This window comes from Drosophila virilis, chromosome X, assembly GCF_030788295.1.
Source record: "Drosophila virilis strain 15010-1051.87 chromosome X, Dvir_AGI_RSII-ME, whole genome shotgun sequence".
In the NCBI taxonomy this organism is placed as follows: Eukaryota; Metazoa; Arthropoda; class Insecta; order Diptera; family Drosophilidae; genus Drosophila; species Drosophila virilis.
Window position 1 is genome coordinate 28,460,001 of NC_091543.1, and position 15,501 is coordinate 28,475,501.

Genomic DNA, 15,501 nt, shown 5'->3' on the forward strand with positions numbered 1-15,501 from the left:
TAGTTCCAACAGCACTGAATGCAAACGAAAAAACACATTTTATATGCTATACGATTTCTGTTACAATATACTGTTAGTGTCTGTGTGTGTGTATGTATTGATTTATTTACAATTGTCTCGAATTATTAGCTTGGCACTCAAACATATTTAGTTATAGGGGGTGTTTTGTTTTATTTATATTCCATAGTACATATTGCTTGTTTTATACGCCGATGAAACCAATTTCTGTTTTATTGTATTTCACTGCATAGTTATTTCGATTTTTCATATGTTTATCTATTAATCGGTTATCGTTGATCGGTTTTTGGGGTTCTTTTAACTGCTCACATCCTGTTAACGGCTCTCTATTATCATTTATCGGCTGAGTTTCTACAAGTTTCGCTTATTCAAAAGTAACTAACGAACACAAAAAGGCATATTTTTATATTGTAAGAAAAGAAGTTATTTTGCACAAAGAAACAATTGTATATTTTAATGCTAGCTCATTATAATTAATTCTGCATTAACAATTATTTAAATAGAGAACAAAGGGTCAGAAGAATAATACAAAAAAAAAAAAAAAAAACAAACAGAAGCAAGTACGTATGTATATATAGATATAGGGGACAAACAAATCGTTTCATATTTATGTATATTTATCATCAATTGTCTATCGATATATATATCGATATATCAGCTTTATATCATGTACGCAATTGTGGCTATTATTTATCGGTCAAGGTTGCACGTTTCACATGTTTGTAAGTCTTAAATTATTTGTATTGTAGGTGATTATGTATGTGAATGTGTAGAAGAAGGCATTCTGTCAACAGGGTACATTTGTGTTGCTATTTTGTTTGGTTTTCCTTTTTTTTGTTTTGTTTTTCGTTTTAACTGTTCTAATACCCTTGCAAAACGATAAAGTCGTAATTCGACTTGGCACAGTTCCCCGCTAATCATTGCTGTCTTCTAAGCCAGAACTGGTAATCTTTTGAATCGGAACTGGCTCATTTCTTCTAAGATATAGGAACGAGTAGGTTTACTTTGCTTTTGAAACAATCTGCAGTGCAGCAAGGGTATTTCAAGTTCGGCGTACCGAAGTTCATGTTTTCGTTCGTTTGTTTTAACAAAATGTGCTACAGCTGTTTGCCGTCTGCGAATTCCGCAGCGAACTAGTTCCAGTAGTTGGCTTTGAAAGCTAGCTGGTGAACTGGTTTATTTGAACTATTTATATGTAATAATGTGTGATATTGGATCAATTGATATGCGCATTCGAATCTATACTCAATTCCCTGCAGTGAGTTGCGTTTCGGTTTATTGTCTTTAAAAATGTATCTATGGGCAGTTGAGCTATTGGAACTGGTTCGCGGAACCGCAACGAACCTCGCCAACTGCAGCACACTTTCAGGGAGATATTATTACAAAAAAAAAGATGTTTAATTATAATTACTTGGATTGTTTTAATTACACACTACGACTGTAAAGAAGGCATTTGGTTGGGATTGAATTAGATATTAAAGATAAGTATTATAACAGCATCTGTTAATCGGTAAGTACTACATTATAATTGGGTTTAGTTTGAACTATTTCTCTGTTTGCTTGCGTTCTTCCCGGTTCTGGTGGTCAATAATGATGAGACTTGCATTTAATTGTTTTCTTTTTTTTTTTTAAACGAAATTACGTATAATTAATAAGGTATTAAGAGTACTTAAGAGCTCACTTTTGGGTCATTTTTATAGTCTTCTGTTTAACATTTATGGTTGACGTTCGTATAAATCAGTTTATAATTCTTGTTGCGATTTGTTTGTGTAAATAAATTGGAGTTTCTTCTTCTTTAACTGTTGTTTATTTATTATTATTGTTTATAGTTTGTTGCAATTAATTATATAGTTGATTTGTTTTGCTTGCTTTTGCTTGCTGTTGTTGTTGTTCGTCACGTTGTTGTTGTTTTATTATAATAAAAAAAAATATGCATCAATTTAAAAAATAGTTAATCTTAATACGCATATGTATGTATTTTTATTAAAATTTGTTGTAAACAATTATTTTGTTTACAAGAGGTTCTCATCGATTTGTAACTGTAATTGTGAATATTGGTACTATTGTTTCTTGTTGTTGTAGTTGTTGTTGTTCTTGTTGTATATATGTATGTCTATGTAGATATATATATATATGCATATATAAATATTGTTTGTTGTTGTTCTTGTTGCTGTTTAGTTATATTGTATTGGAAGAATCTGTGTTTACCCTGAGCACTTTTCTGCTAGACAAAAAACTTTTTATTATTATTATTTTTATTATTATTATTATTTTTATATATACTTTCTTTGTTAAATTATTGGTTTATGTATGTGTACGCATAGTTGTTGCTGTTCAAAATCAAAAATAAAAATTTAATATAGTACGCAAAATGATGCCGAAAGTAGTTGAGCAAAAGCTTTGCTGCTTTTTGTTTAAACGTTTTTCCGAAACTTGTATTTTGGGTTTTTGATGAAGTTTTGAGTTTTGAGTTTTTTTTTTTTTTTTTTTTTTTTTGGAATTTGATTTTGGGTTTTGTTGTTTATCTTTTCAAAGTTTTCATTTTGTTTATAGTTTTGTTTTAGTTGAATTTTGGATTTGTGCTTATGCGTTTTTTGTTTTTCATTATACGAAAAATATTAATTGTTGTGTGCCAAAGCTTTCGTTTAAGATATTATCTATCCATAGATATTTGACAAAATGTGTTTGCTCTTTGTTTTTGTCTGTTTTTGCGGACTCGAAACAAAAGTTAAGTTCGTTTGTTACGTATTAAAAGTAGATTGATTGGATTAGTAATATGTTTGCGTGTTGGTATGTGTGTATTTATTTATATAAATTCGACTTGTATGCAAATCTAGCGTAAATGTTGCTGTACTGTGCCCGTTGGGCCGCTTACGTTACGTTACGTTACGTAATGTTACGTTTCTGTTTCGCTTACGTCGTGTACGTAGCTACGTTCAAAACTGTTTCTTATTCTGCTATTTATGTGTGTGTGAGAGAGAGTGTGTGTGTGTGTGGTTGGTTGTCTTAGAAGTCAGGTCAATCTCACTGAATTGAATTCTACTTGTTTTTGTTTTTTTTTTTTGCTGTACAAATGAATAATTAGCATGCTCAGCTTCGATTTGCCATATATATGCGATATAGTAGTACGTACTATTGCGTGTGACTGTGTGTGTGTGTGTTTATATGAATTTCTTATGTTTTTTTGTTTTTTGTTTTTGTTATATATAGATTCATATATAAATAACTTGCTTTGCTTACTTCTGGCTATTCGAAATATATTATTATTGTATGTATTGTATATGTATGTATATATGTATATATATATATGTATATATATATATATATATATTTATACATATATGTATATATATATATATTATTTAAATTCCTGTTTCCTTTAAAATGCATTTTTGCAGTACGCCTAATGATATTCCGCTGCTTCGGTTACCTCTCAATTTGCAGAGTGTGTGTGTGTGTGTGTTTGCTTTGGATTATAACTCTTAATTTCGTATTGCCTCTACTGCTAGTGCTGCTAGCTGATAACTAAGGGAACTGATGAGCACTCAAACCAAACTGAAGCTGACATACAACTTCTTCTCCCTTCTGACAAACTCAAGCTGGTTTGCGCACATACAAGCTAATCGTATATGTATGTATTCGCATGTATGTGTTCTTGCTTACTTTGCAAAAACATTTTTGCTTTTGTTATATATTCAATTTGCGTATAATTTTGTTGAGAATCACCGAGAAGGCTGCATCACGCGTGCACAGCTCTTGCGCTTTTCGTTTGCTCTTGCTCTTATCTTAGTAAACTTTTGTGTTTGAGAAGCGCGTAGAAGGCTTTGTAAGCAGCAGTCTGGTGTGCTTGGTGTTTTACTCAACTGTGCGCCTAAATATGCCAAACAATCGATGAAATTTCTTTGTATTTAAATATGTTTTGTTTTTGTTTCTGTTTTCGTTCTAAAGCGCTCTACATTTTGTTTTGTTTAGTTTTTGCCTAAAAAGTGATTTTCATAAAATTTTGACTAAAAATTTGTATTAGCGTGTACTACTTGAAGCAGTACGTTGTGGCTTCTCATTATCGATACATATTCAAAACCTGGCAACATACAACAAAAAACTTAATCATAAAAACAAGCAAATAAGAAAAAGAAAAAGAAAATGACAAAAGGGGGATCAACAATAATAATAACCGATGAAATGTTGTGCTCTGTACTGGCTGCCGCTTAGAATTGTAGCTGTGTGTGTGTATGTGTGTGTATGGTTGTGCGTGTGTGTGTGAGTGTTACGAGTTCTCGAGTTTTCTATTTGATAAATTTAAATTTGTAATTGTATATTTTGCTATGATTCTGTCGTCAAGGAACTTGTTGAAGTGTTTTCAAATGGCGTCTTGAAATTAAACAAGTTAACAAAACATTGAATATAAGGCCCACGGTGCGGGGTGGGCGCGCGCGCGGGGAACCAAAGTAAGGAACTTTTGATCACAACTTAAAGTCTAATAAAAAAAATATATTAAACTCAAATAAACTTAGCAGCTAAACTTATGGAAATAAGGAAATATTTAAGAAAATCAAGAAATCAATTGTACAATCTAAAATATATGTATGTATGCATGTATGTGTGTGTAGGTGTGTGTGTATGTGCGAGTGTGTGTGTGTATGCATGAATGATGTCGGAGAATGTAACACAATGAATGTAAATGATATGCGAAAAATGAACCAAGAAATAACCCAAAAACGTCATCGAAATTTGTTTTGCTTCAACAAAATTGTCATTTTTTGTTTGTAATTTTTAATTTGGTTTTTATTTTTTTGTGTTTCTTTTTTTGTTTAAATCATTTTTTTGCTTATTTTTTTGTTTTTTTTTGTGTTTTTTTTTGCGGTGTAGTCACAATAATTTTACCAGTTCTACGACTGCATTTTCTCATATACCTTACAAATTCATTGTGTGTTGTTGTTGTTGTTGTTGTTGTCGCTGTTGTTGTTTTTTATAGTTTATGTATTTACTAAGCGCAGAAAAACAGAAGTAGCATAAAAAACATACAAGTTTGAATAATATTGGTTTGGATACATTTAAAACAGAAATATGAAATAAACTTAAAGTTGTTGCCATGTTTTTTGTTTTTTTTTTTCGTTTTTGTTTTTGCTGTTTTTGCGCTAAAGCTAAATAAATTTCATATAAGTTGGTACAATAATCATAATAATAACATTTGCTTAAACATTAAATTAGAGATATGAAAAAAAAAAATCATATATTTATATATATTTATGTAATATTTTCAATAATTATAATAAATTGTTTGTTTCGTAGAGACACAGAGCATAAAACATGGTTGGTTTGTCAGTGCAGTCAAAAAAATAATAATAATAAAAATAATGTGTTAAAAAATAAAATGTTATTTAATTTATAATTAAAAAAAAAAAAAAAAAAAAAACAAACAAATTAGACATTTTCAATTTTTGTGGTCGCAATGTTTGTGGCTGGCAGCAAAACCTTTCAGAATTCTTCTACTTTTTAGTTTGATTGGAATGTTTCACTCTCACTTTCGACGCGGCTGTCGCCTGTGCGCATTCTGGCGGCCCCTTAAATTTAGTACAAAAAAAAGAAGGAATTTCTATTTAATATATTTATAATATATTTAACCTTCGCCCAGCCAATCAAAAAAGTACCTTTAAAAAACGCTGCAAAAGCGAATTTTTTTTTTAAGTTTTTTGCTTTTTTCTTATTTAGCTTTGCTTTTAATTGTTGCTTGTTTGTTGTTTGGTTTTTTGGTTACGTTTAAATATTAATTAATTATTAAGTAATTGTTGTTTATAATTTTGTTTCTAAAAGGCCGAAAATCACAATTTTGGTTTTGTTTTGTTCCTAAACGTTAAATTTTGTTTGCTCTCCTTTTTTTTTGTTTTTGTTATTATATTATTAATAATATTGTTATTAGTATTATTATATATTAATGTTCATGTTTAAATTGTTTTTTATGTATTTATTGTTTTTTTTTTGGGCAAAACTTGTTTCTGTTTTGTTTTTGCACAAATTCTGCACATCACAATATCGAATTGATGCCTGTTGGGTTTCCATTTTGTTTATTTTTTTTTTTTATTATTTGTTTTCTTACATTTTCTTTTATTTTCCCCCTGTTCCCCCCTTCACGTGTCTTGTTTTTCTCTAATACTGCGCTCCCTGCGAGAAAATAAGCCAACAACAAAATCATTATGGCGCCATCTTTTGTTTGTCTTTAGCGTTTTTCAAATGCAAAGCGAATATTTATTTGTTGAGTTTCATTTTTTCTTCTTTTCTCAATGTTTTCAATACGTCTTGACGTATTTGTTTTTTTTTTTTTTATGCTATCACAGCCAAATTGTTTAATCCAAAGTTTTTGTTTCCGTTTCTCTACGTTTTTTGTTTTTCGTTTTTTTTTTTTTGTTGGTATTTTTCTTCTTTTTTTTTTTTTGGTTTGCCGAAAAAGTCTTGTTTTGCGTTTTTTTTGTTTGTTTTAAAATTTAGAATTTTGAATTTTGCCTAGCGTGCGTGTCTTGCGTTATTATTAATTGATTTCAATTTGTTAATGCGCGCATTTTGTTGTTGCCTTTTGTTTTTTTTTTCCTGCTGTCACCGCCAACAAAGATCGATAACTGCATCGATTCCAAAATGCGCACGGCCGCCCAGAAATTAACCGCTTTATATACGTACATATATATATATATATATATATATAGATATATATAGATATATATAGATATATATGTATATGTGTATGTGCATAGTCTGGCCAGAGTTTGCACCCAATACGCTTGGTGTACACGTTTACTTTTATAGTATAATTTATTTTTGTTATAATTTTGAGATCGATTTGTATTGGTATTTGTATTTGTTTCTGTTTATGTTCTTGCTTTCGCTGTACACTCGCGCTGGGCTCTATATAACATCTGGTTGAAATGTTCAGAAAGGTAATGCGATTCGCTTGGGAATTGCCAGTTGTTGTTGCTCTTGTTGTTGCACAGCGATATTGCGACCACGTTGCCCAAACGGCATTATATTCGTATTCATAGAAATTTATATATACATATGTATATATATATATATATATATATATATATATATATATATATATATATGCATTTATGTATGTAAACATAATAACACAAAATTTTGCTTAAGAACTATTAAATTTTTCATTTTAGCAAATGTTTAGCCAAAGTTTTTAAATTGCAAAATTTACAGAAAAATAAAAAAAAACTCTTTGTCTATTGTTTTATAATGTGTTTATGTTGTTGCTGTTGTTGTTCCTTTGTTTGTTTGGTCAAAGCAAAGTAAACTGAGCGAAAAAGCTGCAAACATTTGTCGACACTTTCGATTCATGTGTCCCCAAAAAGTAGGCAACAAAATTGTGCATACATTGCGAACGTAGCTACGTTGGGTTGGCGTGTGTGTGTGTCTGTGTGTGTAGGTGTGTGTGTAAAGCTTGTATGTCTGCTAAAAGAAAAGCCTAGCAAAGTCTTCAACATTTTAAAAGGTCGCTTAACAAATGCTGGAAAGTAAATAGAACAAAGTTCAAGACAAAGAATTTCGATTCATATTGATTAATACAAGATACTATCAATGGGCCCTATCATATCGCTGCTATAGCTTGAGCATTTGATTAGTTGTCAATTGACAAAAGCAGATACTATTTCTGATATCTGGAGATATCTTGCACCATGTTTTAGCTGTCGGTGTTTCAAGTGTTTCGCTGAATTTTGCCAGTCAAACAAATATGATATTATTCATTTATAGAACTTTCTGGCCAGTTACAGAAAACCAATTTTCCCTTTTTTTCACTTATCAACTTTTCAAAGCCATATTCTACAGCACAGACCGGCGAATTGTGTTTCCAGCTATAAATCAATTGCTATGAAAAACGAGCAGGGGGGAGGGGGCGGGAGATCAATAATTGCATATGTGTGTGTATATATAACAATATGCATTCAATTAAAACTGAGAATTTGGAATTGAACCAATGTTGAAATCGAAATATTATGCCCAGGCGCTACGATGCGTGCTACTATTTTTGGGTTTTTTTCTTCAATAGATTTTCGATTAGTTTAATATTAATAAAGACATATGTATGTACAATATGTGTGTGTGTATATATATTATATATATATATATATAAGTATGTATTTAAGATCACAGATATTCTATGTAATTCTGCTGCTTTGCATAATTCACGCGTATGTCTGTATTCCATGATTTTAATTTCAAATATTCCTCTTCCGAGTGTGCCTTACATTTGATGTATTCATTTTTTTACTGCTGCAAGTAGTATCCAAGGATTTTTAGTATCCATATACGTTTATGTAAATATTGTATATAGGTATATGGTATGTATACATATGTATACATATCTATATATATATATATATATATGCACTGTATATTGGGTTGTGGGTGTATATGTGGCTAAAAATTAATTACGTTTGTCTTATATACAAGCACATACACGAGCATCTGCATGTGTCTGTGTGTGTGTGTGCGCGTGTGTGTTTGTGTGTGTGTGAGTAAATTTCGATATTTAGTTCAATATTTATGCAGGTTGGTAATTGTCAAGCACGTGGCACCACCTGTTGTTGAAGAGGATAGAAACAATTTCTATATACGAAATTGTTTGACAATTCTTGGCATTGGGCTTAGACAATGCTGAGAGCCATTAAAAAGTTGTGTGAGTGTGTGTGTGTGTGTGTGTGTGTGTGTGTGTGTAGGTGTGTAGATATGTATGTGGTATACGTTCAAGTTGCTTTTACGTCTAATTCAAGCCTGGGAAATCCTGTATGAATAAATACGCACAAAAGTATGCTGCAAATTTTTGTTAACAGTTCACTTTGCTTTGCTCTGCTCTGCTTTGCTAATATGTATAGGTATGTAGATCTTTAACTTGTTAAACTAATTTTACTTGTTATTATTATCAACTCGCTAATATCGCCATTATCAACTCCATCATCATCATCATCATCATCATCATTATGTTGATCATGATACTCAACATCATCATCATTACTTAAAAAGTTACATCACGTGTTCACTGTTCTTTTTCTATATCAATTACTATCGTACGCATATATATCATTATAATTTAGTATAATTTTTTACTTTTGTTTTTTTTTCATTTTTTTTTTGTTGTTTACTTTCTTTTATGTATATATGTCTTACGTTCTCTTATAGATGTATATATATATACTTTTGAAAATACAAATATATATATATATATATATTTGCGCACATATATATATACATATATGTATATTATGTTTATCAATTTTAATTAGATTCCTGCTACAACATGCACGCTGCACTTGTTCTTTACTAAAATATTGTATAGAAAAAAAATATGATCAACGCTTAAACTTTTTCTTGGGTTTTTTCTCTTTCGCACTAAATTACTATTACGACATATTTTTCTTTTTCATTATGCTTTTCTTCACTTTTTTTTTTCTCTTTAATATTCAGTTTGTTAATGGAGACATAAAATAAGTTTGTGTGTGTGTGTGTGCTGGTGTGTTGTTGTGTGTGTTGGTGTGATTTTGCATAAAAAAAATATTATCGCTCTTGGTATAAATTTCAACAATTCGACATATGCTGCTATATATCGTATGTATATATATATATATATATATGTATATATATATGTATATATGTACATATATACATTTATTATTAATGCATATGTATTATGCATGCTTGCGATCTCTTTATCTATCTCCCTCTTGCCTACAATATGTATGTGTGCATGTGTGGCCGTCTCTTTCCTACGCGCTACGCTTCAGTAGAAGGGAGCAAATTCTATTTGCCAGTTATTTTTTGTTGTTTTTGCTGTTTTCTGTTTGTTTGCCTCGTTTTTAGTTTTAGTTTATATATAAGTAATAAAATATGTACATATTTTAATTTATACACAATTGTATATGTATATATGCAAGGGTGTTCGTGTGTTCTGTGTGCTTCTGTGTGTGTGTCGGTGTGTTTCTCTAAGCTTTGCGCTCTTCGCTTAAGTAAGTCAAAAATTGTTGCTGTTGCTATCTCATTCTTGCTGCTTTGCTGCCGCTTTAACTGCTGCAGCTGTTGCTGATGTTGTTGCTGTTGCTGTTGTTAATATTGTTGTCTCGCTCTTTTCAATTGTAGTTATAATTGTTGTTATTATGCAAATAGTTTGCATTGTTGTTGTTGTTGTTGCTGCTGTTGCTGCTGTTGCTGTTGCTGATATTGTTGTTGTTGTTGTTGTTATTGTTGTTATTATTATAATAGTAGTAGTAATAATAATAATAATTTAATAACAAACTAAAATCGTTTCACTATTGCGGTAGCTCATCCTTTGTATCGACCGGGCTGGGTGACAAAAACTTTCGTACATATTTGGGAAAATGCGTTTTCTCATGCGCTTTGAGGATCGTCGAGCGCGAGAAAGTTTTCCCGCACATTTGACATCTGAAGGGTCGTTCACCTGCAATTCCCACACAAAACGAGCAAATTTTGTTGTTGTTTGTTTTGTTTTTTGCGGGGCCACAAAAGGAAGTACAATATGTCAGATAAAGGATAAATATCAAGGGCTAGTCATATAAATGCAGTGTATGTGCGTGTGTGTGTGTGTGTGTTTTTGTGTAATGGACTTAATATGAGCTTCGAGACAACACCGATGTTCGGAAAGCTAAAATGCTTTCGGCTTAAGTGAAGTTTAGAATAGCTCTGAAAGTTGTGGTCTTCCTAAAGGTATTTACAAAGGAATCTTCGAATGCTTGAAAAGCCACAATTGGAGCTGTAGTTGAGAAACTTTTCAAATTAGATAAAAGAGCTCATGAAGCTTAACTCTGTGTAAAGCTCAATTGAGCTTTAAGCTTAATAGAAAGAAACGAAACTAGTTACGCTTCTATGGCTAGACTAAGCACAATCTTACAGCCATAAGGTAGTTACAAGCTCATTAAGAGCTTTAGTCGAGCTTTCATGAGCGTTGAAACCTCAGCTTAGAAAGCCAGAGAGCAAATTTCGTTTAATCGAGAGTTAATTGATAAGCCAAAAGAGAGTTAAACAAAGGGGAAACAGGGCCACCTGAAAAGCGTTTAAAGAGCTTAAAGCGTTAACAATGAAATGAAATATGTAATGTCAGTGTGATAAATGTATATATATATATATATATATATATATATATATACATGTGTATGCAGATATAAGTTGATCTCACTTATGGATCGTTGCTAGAGACTTACCCGTGTGCACGCGACAATGATCTTTCATGTGGTGGCGCAGCTTAAACGCTTTGCCACAAAACTCACATTTAAATGGTCGATCACCTGTATGTACCGACAAATGCGTGATCAGTGATGTAACATCGGGAAAACTTTTAGCACAGAACTTACACATGACAACACTATTCGGATCACTTGACGCGCCGAGCAACGAGGCGGCCGACGAGCCGCACTGCGCCGCTGCCGACGCTGCGGCAGACGTTGAGGGCGACGAGGACCGTCCGCCACCGCTGCCACCACCACCGCCACCACCACCGCCCATGCCACCGCCACTGCCACCGCAGCCACTGCCACCGGCAGCGGCAGAGCTAGAGCCGCTGCCCAGCAGAAGGCCAGCGGATGTGGCCGCAATGCCACCATTTCCGGATGTCGATGAGCCGCCCAATCCGAGGCGTCCGCTGGCACCGCTTGAGCCGGGCGCCCCACTGACGGCGGCTGCCTCCAGGCAGCTGGCCGTCAAGCTTTGAATGGTGCAGCTGACGCCGTGCAGGGCTATCTCCATTTCTATGCCCAAGGCGGCGGCCACAGCGGCCGCCTGCTCCTGCGGATCGCTGCTGCCGGCGCTGGCCGCCATCGCGGCCTGGAACGCAAACGGCTGCGACAGATGGCTCATGTTGAGGTCGTGCGCCGTCCGCAGTTGCGAGTGGAGGAGGGCGGCGTGCGAGGTGGGCTCGCGGTACTCGAGCGTCTTCAGCGAGTGCGAGAGCACGTGACGCGTGAGTTTGCTTTGGTTGGGGAAGGCGGCGCCGCAGTAGATGCACGGCAACAGGTTCAGCGGCGGCGGTGGCGATGTTTGCGGCTGCTGCTCATGGGCAGCGGCTGCGGCGGCAACGGCTGCGGCTGCGGCGGCGGCTGCGCTGCTGCTGCTGCTGCTGCTCATGCCGCCGCCGAGGACCGCGCCAACGCCCACAGCGTGTTGTTGGGGCGATTCGGACGTTTCCTGGAACAAACACCAAACAAAAATCCAACATCAACTTCTTTACTACGTCTCGTTTTTTTTTTGTTTTGTATTTTTCATTTTTTGGTATTTTTTTTTCATTTTTGGTATTTTCAGTTTCAGTTTTTGCTTGCAGTCGATCGATCGATAATTTTTGTTTATCTCTCTGTTTGTTATCGATATGAGTGCCATTTTTTTTTTTTTTTTTTTTTTTTTTGTTATTGCTTAAATCGCTTCTCATTCATTTTTTTTTGCTTTTCTTCGTTTTCTTTGTCTTTACAACTAGATTTTACTCTATTTTTACTGCATTTTTGTTTACCTCATTTAGGAAATCAACAAAAAAAATAATGTACGAAAAAAAAATAAAACAAAATTATTTTTACATAACTTTCTGTTGTTGTACTTTTACTTTAAGAGACAGCGAAAAGGAGAGACATAAAGATATGCTATATATATATATGTATATATATATATATATATATATATATATATATAAATATATAAATATATATACATATATATATGTATATATATATTTATATATATATTTATTTATAAGTATATATATGGATAGAGAGGTTTAGATGGAGAAAGAAACAGAGAGAGAGAGAGAGAGAGAAAGATATATATTTATATAGTAGAAGGAGCTTCAAAATAATTGCAACGAAATGAAAAGAATCGGAATTAGAGCCATATAATAGAAAAAACAATAAGATTTTTTCGCGGATTGAAGCCTGCAAAAAACATATTTCAACTGAATATCAAAGAAGTTACGTTTACAGTTAGAAAAACAAAATAGCTGTAATTTTAAGTCTGCCTCTTCTCGCTTTCGGTAAGTTACAATCTGTATACTCTATATATATATATATATATATATTTATTTAAATTTAAATATACCAAAGAAAAAGGAAAAGGTATATATATATATATATATATATATATATATATATATATATATACATATGGGAAGAAAGAGATAGATAGAACAAACAAAAAATCATTACAAAGTTTAAATTTGTTTTATTTTTATTTCATTTTTAATACTTTTTTTTTCGTTTTGCAAGGAAACAATACGAAATTGGAAAACAAATTAGAGAGAAAAAAAAGTAAATGATATATCGGAATATTATTATAGAAGTGGAAGAGTGGAAACTAACTGCAAAAGCCAAAATGGCCGCCAGGACTCAGCTGGCGACGCTCTCTCTTAGCTCTGCGCCTCTGTTACCATATTTCAAGTTCAAGGAACTCTTAACTTTACTTTACTTTTCTTTATTATTAATTTTCAACTCGGCAGCTGCTGCCAGTAAAAACAAGAGGGGGGTTTCAGCATGTCTTTCGTTGTGTATTTGTTTTTTATTATCTATAACTGCTTTTTTTTCTTAATTTTTCATATATATATTAATTTTCTTTTGTTTTTTTTTTTTTATTGTAAGTTAGTTGCATTTCTGGAATTTCGATACAAAAGTTTCGATATATATAAGATATATGCAGGTATATATATATATATTTTTGTTTTTGTTTTTCAAGAAGTTGAATTTCGATTTTTGTTTGGGCGTTGTTCGAAAAACGTCGCATAATCGTACGTTAGTATTAAGATTTTTGTTTTTTGTTTTTGTATTTTATTTGATTTTGCTTTTCATTATTTGTTTGGTTTGTTTTATTTCATTGTTTTATTTTGGTTTTTGTTTTACATTTTTTTTGTGTTTGCCTTTTTTTGTGAGTTTTGGTTTTTTGTAACATAAATTTTTTGGTTTCGGTTCAAACTTATTGTAAAAAATGTGTTTAACTTAAGTTTCACGCTCTGCATTTTGCACGACTTGCAAAAGAATTTTGTTAAGTTTCGGATACGCGATTTCAGTAATTGTTAAATTTTAAGATTATATCAATTTAAGGTTTTACTCGAACTAATTCTTTGACAGAAAGCGAACAAAATTTTGATTTGGCAAAAAAAATCGAAAAAAAAGCAAACCGAAAATATTTTCAACAATTTTCATAAAAAAAAAGGAATTTGTTTTCTTTAAACGTACTTTGCCTACTTCTTCTTTGCTTTTTAACTTTTGCTCAAAACCAAAAAAGAAATAAAACAAACAACAACAACAAAAAATAATTGAGAAGAATAAAAAACTTGTTTGTTTTGCCAATTTTTGAGTCAAAATTTTGTTGTACAGAAATTTTGTTTATTTAAAAATAATATGATAAAAATGCTTAAAAGAAATTTTGAAAAAAATCAAAAACAGTTTCGTGACTGTCGCCGCTTTCAAAACATTCAAATTTATCAAAAAACAAATATTAAACAAATAGAATAGAATAGAATAGAATAAAATAAAATAAAATAAACATACAACATTTTGGAAACAGTAGAAAACAAACTCAGCAGCTCCGAAGCTTTTGGTGGGCCAAATCGTGTTCTTTTTTTTTTTTTTTTAAGATCGAATGAATATTTTTAATATTTTTTAAGTTGAAAAAAAAAAACGTAAAATTATTGAAATTCAAAAAGTATTTTCAAGAAGTTTTCCTTTTTTGCCTGCGGAGGATGGGAACTCGAATTCAATTTCAATTTCTTTTCATATACAGTGTGTAGCTTGCCAGTTGAGAGCACTTGAGATTCCCACAGATTTCTCGATACATCCAATAACGGAAATCTTCACAAGAAACGACGCATGACATTTTATTTAGTACAGCCATTTTCAAAAAACCGAAGATCAACTTCTTGACAATATTATAAACAAAAACAAAAAACAATTCAAAAAAAAAAAAAAAATTAACGAACAAAAAAAAAACGATATCCAACAATATGCGGGGAAAATCAATCAAACTGATTTAAATACAACGTAAAACAAAAGGAAATGAATCAGAAATATGCCGCAATTAACTTGAAGAGTTGCCAACTGTGTGCAAAATAAAGAAGCCGACAGACAAGCGGGAAATTAAAGTACAGTTAGAGAACTCTTTGGTCAGCGTTTACAGGACCTGGCTGGGGAAATATATTGACAAGATAATTGTCCGGGTATTCTGCACGCTCAACAAACCTAAAACAAGTTGCAGGGATTCAGGCAAGTCACACGTGACAGCTGGCAACGCCTGTACACATCTCTAATGAAAGCTGGCAACGCCTACGTTTCGCTGTTAACTGTTGGCAATGCCATACGCTCTTATGTTCTCAACGAAGGTCGACACAGATTAATAGAAAAGTATTTGGATTTCTTTTTAAAATAGATTAATAAAATTGGTTAGACACATACATAAACCCATATATACACACGTTTATATATTATACACAAATAATATATATTC

The 15,501-nt window shown here is 32.4% G+C and overlaps 1 protein-coding gene across 13 annotated transcripts in view; it reads right to left on the reverse strand.

Moving 5' to 3' along the window:
• The window catches only part of mamo (maternal gene required for meiosis), a 185,282-nt gene that overhangs the window by 10,704 nt on the left and 159,077 nt on the right, over window positions 1-15,501 (reverse strand). Inside the window, exons 8-10 of one of the 13 annotated variants that reach the window (XM_032439738.2) lie at window positions 11,382-12,210; window positions 11,232-11,315; window positions 3,167-10,471 (exon numbers count right to left, since the gene is read on the reverse strand). The exons of 11 other annotated variants lie outside the window; for them this stretch is intronic. In XM_032439738.2, the coding sequence (XP_032295629.1) occupies window positions 10,323-10,471; window positions 11,232-11,315; window positions 11,382-12,210 (1,062 nt within the window). In that variant the 3' untranslated portion in view covers window positions 3,167-10,322. Of the gene's footprint in view, window positions 1-3,166; window positions 10,472-11,231; window positions 12,211-15,501 lie in introns of those variants that run through there. One more of the 13 variants, XM_032439734.2, reaches the window with a different exon arrangement.